The sequence below is a fragment of the Medicago truncatula genome, chromosome 2, assembly GCF_003473485.1.
Source record: "Medicago truncatula cultivar Jemalong A17 chromosome 2, MtrunA17r5.0-ANR, whole genome shotgun sequence".
Lineage (NCBI taxonomy): Eukaryota > Viridiplantae > Streptophyta > Magnoliopsida > Fabales > Fabaceae > Medicago > Medicago truncatula.
Genome location: NC_053043.1, coordinates 16,140,251 through 16,158,133, shown reverse-complemented (window position 1 = coordinate 16,158,133; position 17,883 = coordinate 16,140,251). Strand labels below are relative to the sequence as shown.

At 32.2% G+C, this 17,883-nt stretch overlaps 2 protein-coding genes across 2 annotated transcripts; one reads left to right on the top strand and one right to left on the bottom strand.

The window, feature by feature from the left end:
- Nucleotides 1-1,514: 1,514 nt before the first annotated feature.
- Nucleotides 1,515-6,888, top strand: LOC11445390 (protein ROLLING AND ERECT LEAF 2). The gene is made up of 5 exons (XM_024777453.2): nucleotides 1,515-1,721; nucleotides 2,387-4,221; nucleotides 4,418-4,629; nucleotides 5,321-5,541; nucleotides 6,028-6,888. Exons 2-5 carry the CDS (start codon nucleotides 2,499-2,501, stop codon nucleotides 6,740-6,742), a joined length of 2,871 nt encoding a protein of 956 aa, XP_024633221.1. The 5' UTR covers nucleotides 1,515-1,721; nucleotides 2,387-2,498; the 3' UTR covers nucleotides 6,743-6,888.
- Nucleotides 6,889-7,954: 1,066 nt separating this feature from the next.
- On the bottom strand, nucleotides 7,955-14,765 carry LOC11444357 (mitochondrial outer membrane import complex protein METAXIN). The gene is made up of 6 exons (XM_003594931.4): nucleotides 14,379-14,765; nucleotides 13,176-13,507; nucleotides 12,691-12,767; nucleotides 12,507-12,567; nucleotides 10,152-10,317; nucleotides 7,955-8,531 (listed from the first exon to the last, which is right to left on the bottom strand). The coding sequence occupies exons 1-6, from the start codon at nucleotides 14,539-14,541 to the stop codon at nucleotides 8,338-8,340; spliced, it is 993 nt and encodes a 330-aa protein (XP_003594979.1). The 5' UTR covers nucleotides 14,542-14,765; the 3' UTR covers nucleotides 7,955-8,337.
- Nucleotides 14,766-17,883: the final 3,118 nt, after the last annotated feature.

Genomic DNA, 17,883 nt, shown 5'->3' with positions numbered 1-17,883 from the left:
ATACTTAACATACTCTCTTTGGTCTTATATATTAAAAAAAAGGTTTAAATGTGTGTTTAGTCCCTGCACTTTCGCCCAGTTTTGGCATTGGTCCCTATGCTTTTTTTTGTTTGGCATTAGTCCCTGCACTTTCTAAAATTTTTGGCTTTAGTCCTTCCATTAAAAAAAAAAACCAAAACTAACGGTGTGCCACGTGACCCAATCATGACACGCCACGTGGCACACTAAAAAACAAAAAAAAAATCAATTTTTAATTATTATTTAATTCATTATTTTTTTACTTAAAAATATCATTAGTCCCTGCACTTTCAGCATTTTTTGATATTAGTCCCTGCACTTTGGTATTAATCCTTGAACTTTTTTTAAAAAAATACTTTCAATGAAATTATTATGTTTTAATTATTGTTTTGTTCATTATTTTTATTGAGAATAATCATAAAAAAATAAAATCAAAAAATCTTTGTTAAAAAAAATTAAGTAATAATTGTATTATATTGCAAATGGAAATTGTATCGTATTAACACCGTAACAATAGATAAAAATCAACAAAGAAGATGGAAATTAAATTGCACTTTGGATTTTTTGTTACGGTGTTAATACGATACAATTTCCATTTGCAATGTTATACAATTATTACTTAATTTTTTTTAACAAAGATTTTTTGATTTTATTTTTATGATTATTCTCAATAAAAATAATAAACAAAACAATAATTAAAACATAATAATTTCATTGAAAGTATTTAAAAAAAAAAAAGAAGTTCAAGGACTAATACCAAAGTGCAGGGACTAATATCAAAAAATGCTGAAAGTGCAGGGACTAATGATATTTTTAAGTAAAAAAATAATGAATAAAATAATAATTAAAAATTTATTTTTTTTGTTTTTTAGTGTGCCACGTGGCGTGTCATGATTGGGCCACGTGGCACACCGTTAGTTTTGGTTTTTTTTTTTAATGGAAGGACTAAAGCCAAAAGTTTTAGAAAGTGCAGAGACCAATGCCAAACAAAAAAAAGCGTAGGGATCAATGCCAAAACTGGGCGAAAGTGCAGGGACTAAACACACATTTAAGCCTAAAAAAAATGTATTTAGTCCAAATTTAAACTAAATGCATTTGACATTTTGCTTATATAAACTTATAAAATATTACAAACTCAAATCTAATGTAGATTTTCTGTTTGAGTGGAAAATCTAATGTAAACTTAACAAGTAAAGAGAACCAAATTAACCCAAGTTCCAAGCACAACAATACAAACAAATTTCAGTTATGCAACATCATTCATCATTTCATTCACCATATATGATATAGTTGGGTCCCATTAATGACATTTTTTGACCAGTCCTTATCATAAAAAAAAACTCCCCAACAAAAAAACAAAAAATACAATCAAACTTCAAATGGCAATATAGAAATTTAACACAACACAAAGACCTATCATACTAAGGTTGTCATATTCTCATCTTCATCTTCCTTTATTATCTAACCCAACCTCATTACAAAGCTTTTAATTTTGTCTCTTTTTTTCTTCTTTTCTTCTTTTTTATTATATATTTTTTCCTTCTTGCATTGTGTTTTGTTTTGACCGTTGCTTTTTCTTGTTAACGTTTTCTCTGTTCACACTCTTTTCTTTCACTGATTCCTTCTACACTCTGTCATTGCTCAAAAGCGCTGTTTTGTTCCTTGTTCATGTTCATGCTCATGTTCTCAGACACCATTTTTAGGTAATGTTTCTTTCTTCTTCTTCTCAACTTCAACATGTTCTTCAATTAAGCAAAAAAAAAAGTTTTTTTTTTTGTTTTTCTTCAAATGGGTACTTTGTTTTTATGTTTTTAAGCTCATTTATGATTAGCCCATGATTTTTTTTAAGGAAAAATTTCATCTTTTTTTTGTTCTATGAAATTTTTCTGAATTTATGTTTATTTTTTTATGTTATTTATTTTATATATTCATGCAATGTGGTACTTGATATTTCTTCATTTGTGTTTTAATGTTTATGTGGATGCTGATTTTTTTCTGGTAGTTCAGCTTTTTTTTTTTTTTTTTATTATTGTTTTTATTCACTTTGAAAATGGTTTTCTTGGAGATTAAGCTGGTTTATTTTTCTTTTATTTTATATTAATTTTTTTTAGAAAAATTCCCAGATGAAAAGTTGTGTGATTTCTGAATGTAATATGGTGGTAACTTTTTTTATATTAATTTCTGTTAAGCATGTCTAAATTTTTCACCTAAAGAAAAGAATGTAACTTCATTGACATTACTAGGCTTATTTAGTTCAAGTAGGATATTAAATTTTTAATTTTTATTGTTGGTAATTGGTAATTATACTCATGTTTGATATAGATTTCTTATAATATACTGATATAAATCTTCTTTGTTTTGGTGTCAGATTTGGGAATTCTTTATGAATCTAGTGAAACATAAAGAAGGATTCTTCTTTGATTTCAATTTCAATGCAAAGTTAAAAATTGGATATTATTGTGCATAAGGGGAAGTAAGAAATGGGATGTTCACAATCAAAGCTGGATGATGAAGAGTCAGTTCAGCTTTGTAAAGATAGAAAGAGATTCATCAAACAAGCTGTTGAGCAAAGAACTCGGTTCGCGACCGGGCATATTGCTTACATTGAATCTATGAAAAGAGTTTCTGCCGCTCTTCGTGATTATATCGAAGGAGACGAGCCTCGTGAGTTCTCGCTAGAGTCGGTGATTACGCCACCTTTTACGCCTGTGAAGAAGAAAACTAAGCCTAGGATTGGCAATGGCAATGGCAATGGTAATGACAATGGCAATGGCTTCATTCCGATATCAGCAAAATCTTTCACACCATCAACCATTGATTATGGAGTTGGAGAAAATGATACTTTGAGAATGAATTATCATAGGCCAGGTGGTAATCCAGCTATTTTGGTTCAGGAAAGGCTTCCATCACCTGAAACTGTCCGAATTACTTCGATAATGAATTATCATAGGCCAGGTGGTAATCCAGCAATTTCGGTTGAGGAAAGGCCTCCATCACCCGAAACCGTCCGAGTTACTTCAGGAATGAATTATTATTGGCCAGGTGGTAATCCAGCAAACTCGGTTGAGGAAAGGCCTCCACCACCCGAAACTGTCCGAATTACTTCAAGAATGAATTATTATTGGCCAGGTGGTAATCCAGCAAACTTGGTTGAGGAAAGGCCTCCACCACCCGAAACCGTTCGAATTGAAACGTATTCTCCAATGCAGCATTATGGCACTGCTGATGGTTATTTTACAATGCAGTCACCACCTACAAATCCATCGATTTTTCCTTATTCTCCTCCGAATATTAGGCCTAATATCCCTCCACCTTCACCTCAAAATGCTCAATGGGATTTCTTTTGGAACCCCTTTTCGTCGTTGGATTACTATGGTTATCCAAACCGAAGTAGCGTCGATCAGAGCGGTATGGATGATGAATATAGAGGACTGAGGCAGGTACGGGAAGAAGAGGGAATACCTGATCTTGAAGAAGATGAAACTGAACATGAAGATTATGCTGTGAAGAGAAATGTAATAGAAGAAAGAACTAGAAATGATATTAATTTCTCCAGGAGAAATGTAGTAGAAGAAAGAACTAGAAATGATATTAGTTCCTCCAGGAGAAATGTAGCAGAAGAAAGAACTCGAAATGATATTAGTTCTTCCAGGAGAAATGTAGCAGAAGAAAGAACTCGTAATGATATTAGTTCCTCCAGGAGAAATGTACCCGAAGAAAGAACTCGTAATGATATTAGTTCCTCCAGGAGAAATGTAGTAGAAGAAAGAACTCAAAATGATGTTAATTTCTCCAAAGAACAAGTCATTGTTGAAGATATTGATGATGATGAGGAAGAGGAAGAGGAAGAAGAGGAGGATGGGGAGGAGGATGAAGAAGAGGGATCAGATGATGAAACTGAAACCGAGCACGATGCTAAAGATTCACAACAAGCTCGTGACAATCCAAGTTTTGAAGTATCAAAAAATCAAGCTGCAGGTCATATGGAATCCAACCATAGAGAAATGGCAATTGGTAAACAAGAAGATAAGGAAGAAATGGCAGGTTTTACCGTTTACGTAAACCGAAGGCCAACAAGCATGGCAGAAGTAATCAATGATCTTGAAGCTCAATTCAAAACTGTGTGCAATGCTGCTAATGATGTCTCAGTTTTGTTAGAGTCCAAGAAAGCTCAGTATTTATTAACATCTCATGAACATTCAGGTTTGATGAAAGCGTGCAATTTATTATTTTCTTATGTTGCAAATTTATTTTCATGTTCATTTGACAACAAAATCATTCTAAAAATTCTTATTTATGGTTGCTAATATTAAAAATATGATTGTCCTGTATCTACAAATTTTCTTTCTTAAGCTTTCAAATTTTCGTGAATATGAATTTGACATATTGTCATTTGCAGCATCAAAATTATTGAATCCGGTCGCTTTGTTCCGGACAGCTTCTTCGCGGTCTTCTTCGTCAAGATTTTTAGTGAATTCTTCAAGCACTAGGATGGAAAGTAATGAGGGAACTAAGGATATCTCAGAGGAACATTGTAGGCTTTCTGGTAGTCACCAATCTACATTGGACAAGTTAAATGCATGGGAGAAGAAGCTCTATGAGGAAGTCAAGGTACATTAATGAACTAGCGAACTTTCTATCTATGAAGAAGTTAAAGCTTCCTTAAAAAGAATTTCACTATACTTCTCTCTGTTACAATCTTAGATACAGATTTATGTAGTATAGACATTTCATGTTGAAGACGTGTCAGTGACCGATATGTTGGTGTCAAACACATTCACATATGGATACATTCAATCACTTTTGACATGCGGTAGTACTTCATAATGAAGATGTCAGATGTGTGTTGGTGTCCGACGTGTGTTGGTGTCAAACACGTTCACATGTGGATACATTCATTCAATCACTTTCATTTCCTAAATTTATTACTGGTATAATGTGACAGAGTTGTGCTTCATAGATACAGATATAGTTGCTATCTGAAAATAGTCGAAGAAAACTAGCCCTAATAAATGTTTTCACTTGTTATCGGTTCAAAATTATGTAACCTTTTGGATTCATCAATTGCAAATGCACTCCATATGGTCTTACTAGAAATCATAAGCAAATTCATCTTCAAAATGATGTGAAATAGTCTCTCCAACTAATGAGTAGTATAAACCTTTTCTATTAGATGCTTATCAAAAGAATTAGGAGATATAACCAGTGATTAACGTCAGTCTTCCACTGTAAATTTTTACATTATTTATTATTGTTGAAGGTCAATATGCTTATTTACTATGTTCACTTTCATCTTCAACAGTCTGGAGAACGAGTCCGAATTGCATATGAGAAAAAATGCAAACAACTAAGTAACTATGAAGTAAAAGGAGAGGACCCTTCTGCAGATAAAACAAGAGCAGCCATCAGAGATCTAGATACTCAGATAACAGTTTCAATACACTCAGTTGAAGCTATTTCCCGGAGAATTGAAACTCTAAGGGACGAAGAGTTATATCCTCAACTTCTTGAATTGGTACAAGGGTATGTATAAAACTCATCAATATATGTCATTGTTTTTCACAGGAACTGAACCTTTTCTGTCAAAATTTGAAGTATTTTTCTAACTGCAAACATACTCTCTCAACATTCCTTTTTAATTGTCGTTTTAAGATTATTTACACATACTGAGAAAACCAATAAATTTTGTTACTTTTTATGGAATTATTTTATTTTTCCCCTATAATAACATTAACTATTTATTATCACATTCCACTTCTCTCTACAATAATTAGTTAAAGGTATTATTGACAAAACAATAGTTATTGTTCCATTGAACTTTGAAATCGAAAAAATAAATAGGAACACAATTTTTCTACAAAAGCGATAGTTAAAAAGGAATATATGGAGTATACTTCTGTAAGGCCCCTGGTTGAGACAAAGTAATTGTCTTGTAAAAGAAAAATATAACAATTTATAATATCATAAAATATTGTGATTGCTGATTCTTCAATTATATACAAATGACAGGCTTGAAAAGATGTGGAAAGTGATGGCAGAATGTCATCAAACACAGAAGAGAACCTTAGATGAAGCTAAGATTCTTCTAGCTGGCACACCTTCCAAATTACATCCAAAAAGACAGACTTCCATTTCAATGGCTGATCCAAACAGACTAGCCCGGTCAGCCTCAAATCTTGAAATCGAGTTAAGGAACTGGCGAATCACCTTCGAGTCATGGATCACTTCTCAAAGATCCTACATTCAAGCACTGGCCGGATGGCTTCTCCGGTGCGTGAGATCCGAACCCGATGACATATCAAAGTCACCATGCTCTCCTCATAGGTCAAGCAGCAGTCACCCGTTATTCGGACTTATTGTTCAATGGTCAAGGCGTCTTGATGGTGTACGCGAAAAGGCGGTGCTTGACGGCATGGACTTTTTTGCAGCTGGGATGGGATCCCTCTATGCGCATCAACTGAGACAAGATTCGAGAACAAACTCATATGGATCAAAACAAACTGATGGGAGTATGGAAATGGTGGAAGTTGGTCATGTGGAAGAAGATGCGATGGCGCCTGAAAAACTTGCTGAAGTTGCTATTAAAGTGCTTTGTGCTGGAATGTCTGTTGCAATAAGCTCATTAGCAGAGTTTGCTTTTGAGTCTGCTGAGGCATATTGTGAAGTTATGAAGCAATGGGACAGTGTGAAGGGTCAGCATAACTCTAGTGAGACTAGAACATAGTTGTTGTCTCACATTTTGTGTGCTTATTAGTTAATTAGTTTATTAGACTTGTTTAGCTATGTGTTTTTGCCAATGTAATTATGCATTTAGCTAATCAATACAAAGGTAGATAGCAAGGGCAATTGCACCCTTTATTGTTCAAATCAATTTTCTTACTTTTTGGTATATTTGGATAAGTGTTTAAGGATAAGCTTATAACTGAAGATAAAGTTAAATTGTTTATTAATCTAGAAGTTGTTTTCATAAGCTATATTATAGAGTTTTCAGAAATAAGTTGAAAACAACTTGTGGACAAGCCATAAGGTGTTTCTTAAGCTCTCTCAAATTGTTTTACAAGTATTTTTGTCAATATATAAGCTCAAATAAGTTATTTCAAAGGAGTTATAGTTCATGCATCTCTTATAACCACTTTGGGTCCTGTAAATGGAAAAATATTTAAAAATAAAATAATGATTAGATTCTATCTAGAGACACGTCAATCATCACATCAGGGAATTAGTAATTTTTCAATTATTGCCTACAAAAGCTTTTTCCTACGTGTGTTGGTGAATTGTAATATCTTTCCACTCAAAACTCCCACCTACCTCACCAAAAAAAATTACTGAAACCCAAAATAATCATTGACTACTTATGCAACGTTTCATTTTTATCATATTACTCATAAGAAGAAAAAAGAAATTGATGTATCTGATTAAAAAGTTGAATCAGATATATCTATTTTGTTTGATTTTTTACTGCATATATTCGAGACTTGAAGGAGTATAATTTAATTAAAATTCTAGATTGGATTTCAAGTCCAAAAGACTAAGTACTGCCGCGTTCGAGCAACACGCAAGGATTTCTATAATCAAATCGCCGCCCTCTGATTATAATCAAACACAGATCCGTAAATCACACAGAGATCAACGCAACCATCTAATAACCAGTGAGCGTTATTCTCTTTAACATATATAGTAGTATGTGAATTTGCCCATCAATTTGAAATTATGATGTGCTAAAAGTTTCACATTTGATGATATGATTTAACAATGTGTTTATAGGTAGTAGATGGACAAAACTACAATTTTAAGACTAGTATTAGTGTCTTTGGTTTCTCGTATACAACACACTAATGCACGTTTGCGCGCTTTCCAATGCATTTTTGTCGTGATTTCCAGCAAAGTCTCTTGTAAGGCACAGTGCAGAATTTGATTTTCAACAATATCATGGTCATCATATACTAATACACAAGTTTGATTATAGCACATGAAGCAAAAGCAATACAGTAGAGATGGGTTGAAACAGCATAATTAATTATTCTTAGCATGCTTATCTCTATCATAAAAGGGCTCATACATGATAACAAAAAATCACCCCAAAAATTTACATGTACAGAGCTAATAGATTCATAGGTCATCTCAGGTGAAAAAGCATGTCAACCACTTGAGGCAATGTCACTGATGATCAATCTCCTGAAATCAACTCAATCATTAAAAAAATGGATCCTGTTATAGCAAAATTTGATATGAATGGAAATTTTCCTGTATCTAAATTTTCATGATACAACAGAAAAGGATGTAAATCATAAAAAATAAGTTCAGCCTAGGCTTGCATTTTCATCCATCATAACCAAAGTCTAGATCGCCATCATCTAACTCGACTTCACCGTCATCACTAATTCCAGACATGATACTGAGAAAAAGAACAACTGCAACTAGCTGTGCTACCACAAAATACTTGGCTCTTCTTTTATATTTCTTGTCCTCCTTCGTTTGCTGCTCCTTTTTGGGCTTTCTCTTGAACTTTGAACCTAACAGAAAAAATAAAAAATTAAGAATATCAGAATGTAAGATCTTGAAATAGTAATTTGAAGTGTCAACAAAAAATAGGAAATAAAACATCTATCCTATAATTATTATATCCTTACAAATTACTTTAGAATGCAGTGTTGTCAATGCAGTTCGCAGAAACTGTCGATTTGTTCAAATTACGCTATGCAGTAGTGATACGGCGCTGCAATAGCCGTTACTTGACAATGTTTTGTACTAAATAGCGTGTCGTGAAAAAATAGCAATTTGTTTAAATTATGCTATGTTCAAATGCTATAGCAGCTATTTAACAACAGCATAGAAAGAAAGTACCCAAGGTGAAATACAACTTTTAAGGCGTAATCAACACCTTGAAATGAAAGCGACAAAATCATTGAAGAAAGGCATTAACCAAATATAAAATCTTATATTAGTATTTGACTATACTTCTTAAAATAACTTATTATCGCAATAACTTATGAATAAGTGCTAAATTAAGCTTCCTGGAGAAACTTAATAATCTCTTAATGAAACAGTCTACCCCAAAGCATCAAAAGTCAATGACAGCGACTATTCAGCACTACAATGTACTGTCACAAATTGTGTCATTATAAAGGTACATAAACTACATCACAATGAGCAGGCTAACATAAAAACTCACATTTTACTATAACTTTAATTGCTCATGATCAGAAGGGTGTATGATTGTGTGGAAGCAACGGAGTTTCAGATAGAGATGGGAGAGAATTTATAAAAACTTCGAATTGTTATTGTAGTTTAATACTATTGATTTATTTGATACAAAACAAAATGACTAAACAGTAAACGCTAACATTTCTTTATAGTAATACAAGACTCCAAATCTTAATCTAATGGAGAACAAATCCTGATAGTACTAAGAAATATGGAAACTAATCTTAAAAAATAATTCCAGTAAAAATAAATCTAAAGATAATATCAAGATATTATAAAATATTTTCATAACATTTAACGCTCTCCTTCAAGCTAAAGTTTACTAATCTTTAAGCTTGTTATAAATGCACGTTCAAAAGATATAATTAAAAAATACAAATCTTTTCTAACTTATTTATTTCTTACATTTATAATTATTTTTAAATAAGGTCAGTACCCCACCAACGCAAGTGGATTGCACCGGGTTGTGTTATCTTAGCCCAAAAAAATCAATTGGGTTGGGTTGGCTCACTTTTTTGCCAACTCATGGTGAGCCAAAATTATTATTCACCAACCCTTGATCATATACAAGACTCCACATCCTGATCAAATAAAAAACAAGACATAATAATAACTAAGATATTTCGAAACTAGTCCTAAAAAATTATCTAAGATGACATGTTCCTTTAACACTGTGTAGCTGGATGGAAATGGGGGGAAGGGATATTTATGAATCTTTATTGGTTGGTTCAATAATTTGGAAGGAATCGGAGGGAAATGAAGGGGAACAAAATCCTTCCTCCATCAATTTTGGCTCCCATTCGATATTTGAGGGATTTGGAGGGAAGAGAGGATGGGTTTAAAATACTGTAAATACATTGACTTAAATATCCTTGCATATAAAATGAAATCCAGAAGTAGGGATTTGGAAGATTTTAAAAATATCTTACTTGAAGTTGAACCACCTCCGAAAGTTGATGATGATGCATCGGCACCGACATATGGAACATTAGACGGAGATGTACCAGCAGCTTCTATAAGTTCTCCCTTACGTTGTTGCACATATTTCACCAAATTAGCATGTTTCAAAAAATTGGCCCGCAAAATTGATGATTCCTGGTGGTACATAAATGCAGGAAACTAAGTTAAAACAGTTCCCCAAAATAATAATTCCAACCGTATGAGTTACATGAATAAACAAACATAGCATCATAATTCAAAATTGATGAAAAAATTCACATTCTGCAGTGTAGGTTTACAACACAGCAAACAAAATGATCAGCATAACACGTTCAAAATCCATGAACAATTTGACGAAACACAAGGCTCAAAGTTACTAAAGAGATAAGGATGATGAGATTGGGTTTCCCTCGTTAAAGTTGGTCACTTTCAACTCATCAGAGTTGAGCTCATCGACCTTGCTGGCATGTTGGGTCCATTGCAAACTTGCAACAATGGGTGGGTTTGTTTATGTTTTCTACTATGGCTTCTTTTATGCTGGAAGCAACAAGGTCAAGACTCGATAAAACATTCTTACTTCCTTTGCAGAAGGTTTACAGTGTTTTGTGCACTACAAACCTTATAATTCATTTGTAATTTGATGCGTTGAGTTCTTTATTAAAAAAACATCAAACCAATATCAATTCAGGTACGTCTTACGTATAGGGGAAGATACTCATTATATTGTGGATTCGTTCAGTCATCCTCAAACTCACGATTCTATTTGAGTTTATATGAATCAATGCAAATCTACCCGGGAATACAACGTAACAGTTTCGTATGAGTTAACAATTTTGATACCTTGGGTCACAAACTCGTACAATGTTGGGAATTAACTCAAGAGTTCAACGACTATGGTCATACCTACTAAGCACATTCAAGGAAAAGTTTCTCAAGAGTCAAGACTCAAGAGAAGAACCAAGTGTAAACTATAGTTAAGGAGAGAAACTTTGAAATTAAGAGTTCTCTGTTAAAGAGTAAGGAGTATAGTAATGTTTCATATGTAAAACTTCAGAATCACATCATACAGGCAAGTTTCTTGGTTTAAGTACCTAGGATCTATTGTACAAAGTGATCTAGGATCTACTTCGAATTCCTAGTGTTGGAGTCACTGTTTGGCCAAAATTCGACAAGAAAGAATATGTGAAGAGGCCAAAAATAGATTGAAACCTACAGAGGTTCCACTGCATACTAATACATTTCCACTGATGTCTGATGATACATTTTTTATTAAGACTTTCATAATGACTCACTGTGTGAGATTGGCTATTTTCAATGAGTTTTTAACTCTTAACATGCTTGATATTGCAGAAAATCATTTTTGAATCAATGATGAAGAATAAAATACTCGAGTTGCTGAAATATGCTTTGCAAAATATATGATCAATAGTAATCAATGGAATGCTTATAGACAAGATGATATTAGGAGAGCTGCCCGTTCGAAAAGGAATTTTAAATGATCTATGGTGGGATAAAATAGATTAAATTCTTACTCTCACGGATCACATATATAATATGCTTGGAATATGTAGCACAGGTGCTTCTACTCTTCATTTGGTTTATGAAATGCGGGATTCATGGCAATGGCAGCCATATATAGGCATAATTAGTAAAAAGGGAGCAAATGAGATACGCAAACTTAGACGGAGCAAGAGTTGTACTCCACTTCATTGTTTGGTCAATTCATTTAATCCAAGGTAATTTTTTCAAATTAATTTTCTATCTTTGGATAAAAATTATCATATTTCACAGTTCAATTACACTTATTTCTGTGTATAGATATCATAGTGAAGAGTAGCTTAGGAAAGTTCAAAAGAAGGGGTACCTGCTCATCAAGATTATGAAGGTTTAACAAAGAAAAAATAATGTCTAAGAAGATATTAGTGAAGATGCACATCATCAAATGATTGACCTGATAAATCTACATTAGAATGAGAGTTGTCTCTTGATGAACCAAATTGGAAGTCACATTATGTTATTTCTTGATGAACTAGAGTTAGTGTTAGATTGACACAAACTACATAACAACGCTTTCCCTATTAGAACTCCACTAACCGCTGATGAACATATTTTGCAAAGCATGTTTAAGCCACTTGAATCTTTTCAGCATCACTATCATTGATGCAAAATGAGTTTTAGCAAGAAAGCATGTCTCTTTTCGACTCTTGTACCACAACACACAGATTCTTTGTCCAGTTTTTATCGATCACTGCTATTAACTCAAGTGGGCCTACTGGCCATTAGTGACAAGAACATCGACAGTTGACTAAAACAAATATAATTAGCATAAGTGTAACATTACTCACAGGAAAAGCTTGAAGAACTACTAATGCATGTGCGAGAAAAATTGCATCCAAGCTTGATGGCCTGCATAAACAGAACATAAGCATGGAATGACGAGGAGGCCGAAGTCAAACTTTGCTCTAATAATGAAAAACTAACCAAAATGTTTCTAACATAAGATAAACTGATTTATAATAACGGGTTCACCTGTTTTCAAGTAAGTAGCTTTCTTCCCCTAACAAAGTTGACAAAGCATCATATGCAGAGTTTGCTTTTCGATAAATCTGTTGATCAACAGCAAATATGTATGAATACCAAAAGTAAACCAGATAGAAAACACATACAGCATTGAAACAATCATCCAAAAAAACATAAATGAAATTAGAGACCAAAATGTAAGAAGGTAAAGGATAAAATAAAATCATACATAGCATCCAATGAAGCATTGAAATCAACACATGACACTGACATTGACACAGTCACCAGTAATGATTTGAAAAATAGTAGTGACTAGTGATTGAACGAAACTACATGCATTAGTGTCATGTCAGTATTGGATGCCAACACATGCCGAACACCGGAGACGTAAATGTCGGTGCTACATAGATAGTATGTAAAGTTAATCAATTAAAGGGAGAGCTTTCCTTAGTCCTAACTAAGTGTTATCAAAACAAGTATCAAGAGAAACAAACCTCTTCTTCTTTTACGTCAGCATTGTCATTACTTATCTCATGTTTCTGCTTCACCCAGCGAGCTTTCTTCCAAAACAAGACCTTTCCTATAGGCCATGGAAGATCAGAATAATAGATGCTATAAGCAGATGAAGGGTCACTTCCCACCCAAAGTTCGTACTCAAGTGCATCAGCAAGCCAAGTTGTGAGCATCACCTTGGTTGGTATCCATTCAGGGAGTGAAGATACACCAGTATCTAAATCACCTACATCCCTTTTCAAGCACTCAATGATCCCTTCCTTTTCATTATTATATGTCGCAGAATCACCAGCCTCAAAGTAAGGAATTTGATCTATGCACCATAAACCACCACCAAACAAAAAACGAAATTACAATCATTGAAAATATAAAATCAATCTTCAAGTATGCTTTTATCCCAACAAATAAACCACTTTTTACTTTTCGTCCCTAAAATATTCTGTTAGTTCAGGTTTGATCTGTGTGATATCTAGATCATTTGATTTTAGATTTTTGGTCCCTATAATACTACTGACTACACAATGTCTAAAATATATATTACACACATAGCACAAGAACTAACTCCAACATGAACAAATTTTACGGAGACTAAGTGAATATATGGTTCTACTTTTGGAGGAGCCAAAATTTATTCTAGAGGTGTAGAATTGATTTTAACATGTTTCGTTTCTCTATTGTAGAATTGATTAAGCCTCCATAATTGACTCTACTTAAAAGCCAGAAATTGTAACTTCTAATTCTAGAAATGATTTTTACACTCAAATTTATTGGTCAACTCACTTTACAGTTTACACGAATGTATCCAAACATAAATCCCTTTACCCTTCAACTCAATTTCTGCCGGAATCAATTTTCCAAAACTAATTCATTCAAAATCAATTTTTATATAGACTGAAAGCAACATCATATTAAACCTAAAATCAACTCAAAAAAAAAAAAAAAAAAAAAAAAAACCACTTGCACAAAAAGAACCAAAACATAAAAAAGAACAAAATTTCATCAAATGGGCAAGAATGTAAGATGACCCAGAAGGCTCAATCACAATCAAATGATATAAAGGATAAAAATTTGAAATTAAAACACTAAAAAATTAAAAAGGGCTATTGTGAAAAATGAAAAACATATAATCAATTAATGTTTTGTTTCTAGCATATATATAAAAGAGATAAAGATTAGGGTATTACCAGAATCAGGGTAGTTAAGATGATAATCCAAGTGGAATGGAAGCTGAGAGAGTTTGAGAAAGATGTAAGCAGACAAACATTGAGGACAACCGGTTGGGAGACCAAAACATGGTTTCCTTACAACAAGGGTGTTGTTCCTTTCTGGGGTCTCATTCGACTCCATTGTTGTTGTTGATGAAGAAATTGATGGGAAAAGAAGGTGAAGGTGAATATGAATTATTATTGTTCTTGTCTTTTGTTGTTAGCAAAGTACGGGTGAAGTGGTAGAAGAGTACGTACGATGATGTGAAAAAACGAAACTTCCTTGGTTTGGTTAGGTTAACGAGCTCATCCTTGTCGTGTCCGACAATTTACATACGAGGCGGATCTAATCCAGATTTCATTTCGATATTTACTATTTAGAGCTGTTAAAATAGGCTACTCGATTTGTTTAGAGCCGACTCTATCAGGCTTCGGACTTTATTGGATTAGATCTAAAAGCCCTGTTAAAATATGGGCTCTAAAAAAACTATCTGAACCCGGCCTTATACAGGATGCGAGTTAATCAGACCTTCCCACATACAAAAAATAACATAAAAAATTATTTTTTTATAAAAAATATTACTATAACATACTCTAATAAAATTTCTTATAAATAATATTTTTAATAGATTTAAATACTACCTAACACAAAAAAATTGTAAATATTTTCGTAAACTAAAACGGCGAGAAAAACAATTTTAAATAAATTATGTATGTTATAATTATAGATACTTATATATTCAACCATTTTATAAGTAACTACTCGATTAAATATAACTTTTTATTATTTTTATATGTGTTAATCAATAGAGCCTTGAACGTAAAAAAAAAAAAATACAAAGGGAAAAAATAAGGAATTTTTATGAAAAAGAGTGATAGAATGTACGTAACAGGACAAATGCAAAGCAAAGATAGTGTAAAAATGCAATGAGCTACAACGAAGGTTGCACAAAACGACAAAAAAGGCAGTAATGAAGAAACCACAATGACGGCAAAAAAGTGACTGACAACGGCAAGGGTTTACACGATAGTTAGACCCCCCAAATTAGAAAAATAATTCTCATGTACTGTAGTAATGTTAAAAAATAATACAAGACTAATTTGTATAAGTAGAAAATTGTAAATATAACGAGTTTGCTTAAATAAATGAGTAAATACCAATAAAGCAAATAGGAGTGATATGGAGTGGACACTATCTTTAGAACACCGACTCTAACACCTACTTTCTTATTGAATAAAATACATGTGGATACTACATTTTGGAAATAGATTAAACATAAAGTGGTGAGATCCATATAGATTTCGCCTAATAGAATAGTGGGTATTATAGAGGGTGTTAAAAAGAAAGGAAATGCTAACAAGTGCCCTTAGAGCATCTGTTAATAAGTTTAAAGTAGAAGTTTTATCTTGGAATTTATGTATTAAACACATTAAAAAATCAAAAAATAATTTTTTTTACATAAAAGTTATCAATTATTTATATTTTTGAATCCTTAAAACACCTTTCATAAACAATAAAATCGTAAAGACCAACACAAAGACCTAAATAAAACAACGATTTTGCTAACATGTCCTTATGACAGGTGTTTAGGATAAAAAAAAAATTTGCGTAAATATAAGCATTTTTTTTTAAAACTTTTGAAACATTGAATGTACTACTTTTAAGACGATATTACTGAGTTGTGTTATTTGAACAATTATTTGATTGATAACTCTTGAGACAACTAAAATTTTACAAAAAAAAAGAGATAGTGACACAAGAATCAAAACAATAGAGTGAGAAAGTGAAAACATAATGTTAAATGTGTTTGACCTTTTGCGTGGTTAATTTTTTAAAGGGATTAAAACATGATATTTCAAAGTTTTTTTTTACAGGGACGAAAATCAAAACTGGACTAAATTACAAGAACGATTATCATATTTAAGCCTACTTTTATTTTACGAGGATTAAAAATGAAATTCGTTATATTTATAAGAATAAAAAATTGTTTAACCCTAACTTTTTTTTTTTTTGTTGAAAATAAACTTCTTTTTGGTGTATATATAAAGAATTGTACTACACTGTTACGATTGTGTGTTGTAGGGGCACTATAATATGATTATATCTATTAAAAAAATGTTACATAAAAGCATATATTTTGTCTAGTTTTCCATGTTTGTCCCATTCTCCCTCTCATCATATGACATTGGACCCAACCAAACATAAAAAGAAAGAAACATCAAAAGAGTTGCGTGGAATTACCACTTTTCTTTTCATGTATTTTTTATATTATAATAATTTTCATCATATCCATTTTAGAATAGACTATTTATTTAGTCAATAAAATATATAAATAAAATAAATATCCATCTAAGTATATAAATCTTTTCTATTAAAATGTTAAAGGGGAAATTAATAGATTTTTGTATACTTTAATGACAAAATTAAAAGAGTTCAAATACTTTTACACTACTTATTATGAGTGTGTTTGATTTGCTAGAAAATAGGGTTTAAGTTTGACAACATTTTATATACTCTGTTTCTGTTCATGTAGAAATTCATCCCGAGACATCCAGAAGTCGTAGCTCAACTGGCAAAATGTCGAAATTGTTAAGCCGGATACTATGATCGGGGTTCGAACCCCGGTACCTCAACTTGTGTGTGTGAGTTTATAATGGCTTTGTCATTTCGTCTATCTACAAAAAAAATAAAAATTCATCCCGAGACTAAACAAAATAAGTAGCAAGAAAATGAACAAAAACAACAATTTTCGTCCGTTACTAAACTATGAACAACTTTTTCTAAATTACAAACTATTATACTAAACTATGAACAACTTTTTTTTGTCTAAATTACAAACTATTAAAAAATCAAAAAATACTATTTTTATTTTTCAACATAAAAATATTAGTATCTCTTTCTCTGTCACGATTATTGTTGTGTTTGCTTTAGCGGTGAAAGGGAAAAAAAACGTGCATCCATCAAGAAGTTTCAAATAGCAACTTCACAATTTTCACGATTCCGCTACTTTAAGATGCAGTATTTCAACGTGACATGATTTTTAACTCAAATCCAAACATGAAGTATGTCTCATCCCTTAAAAACAATACACTTATGTGTTGTACTGTAATATTTTTTTTTTTTGTGTCAACTAATTATTATTTTGCTGATCAAACACACCCTACTCATCTATATATTTAAGGCAAATATTCATTTTGTTCTTGAATGTGCAACGAGTAACCACAATAATTTTTTAACGCATCAAAATTTTAAATAGTCTTTGATTATACACTTCATTAATGAAAATAGTCATTTTATAATAGACGTTTGAGTCAACAAATGTTAATATACCTGATCCAAATTAACTTTTGTTAACCCAAATGTCATTTATAAAAGGATCAGAGGAAATATTTATGTAATTATATTAACATTTATTTGATACGAAAATGACTATTTATCCATTTATACTTCAAACAAAAAAGTTATATCTATTTATATAAAAAA

What these genes read in the sequence shown, in the direction of transcription:
- LOC11444357 (XM_003594931.4), bottom strand. Translation starts at nt 14,541, where the DNA reads ATGGAGTCGAATGAGACCCCAGAAAGGAACAACACCCTTGTTGTAAGG. An exon ending in TCTTAACTACCCTGATTCTG is followed by an intron (nt 13,508 to 14,378) that starts GTAATACCCTAA and finishes TATGGTGCATAG; the next exon opens with ATCAAATTCCTTACTTTGAG. An exon ending in CTGACGTAAAAGAAGAAGAG is followed by an intron (nt 12,768 to 13,175) that starts GTTTGTTTCTCT and finishes GTTGATCAACAG; the next exon opens with ATTTATCGAAAAGCAAACTC.
- LOC11445390 (XM_024777453.2), top strand. Translation starts at nt 2,499, where the DNA reads ATGGGATGTTCACAATCAAAGCTGGATGATGAAGAGTCAGTTCAGCTT. An exon ending in AGCTCTATGAGGAAGTCAAG is followed by an intron (nt 4,630 to 5,320) that starts GTACATTAATGA and finishes CATCTTCAACAG; the next exon opens with TCTGGAGAACGAGTCCGAAT. An exon ending in CTTCTTGAATTGGTACAAGG is followed by an intron (nt 5,542 to 6,027) that starts GTATGTATAAAA and finishes TACAAATGACAG; the next exon opens with GCTTGAAAAGATGTGGAAAG.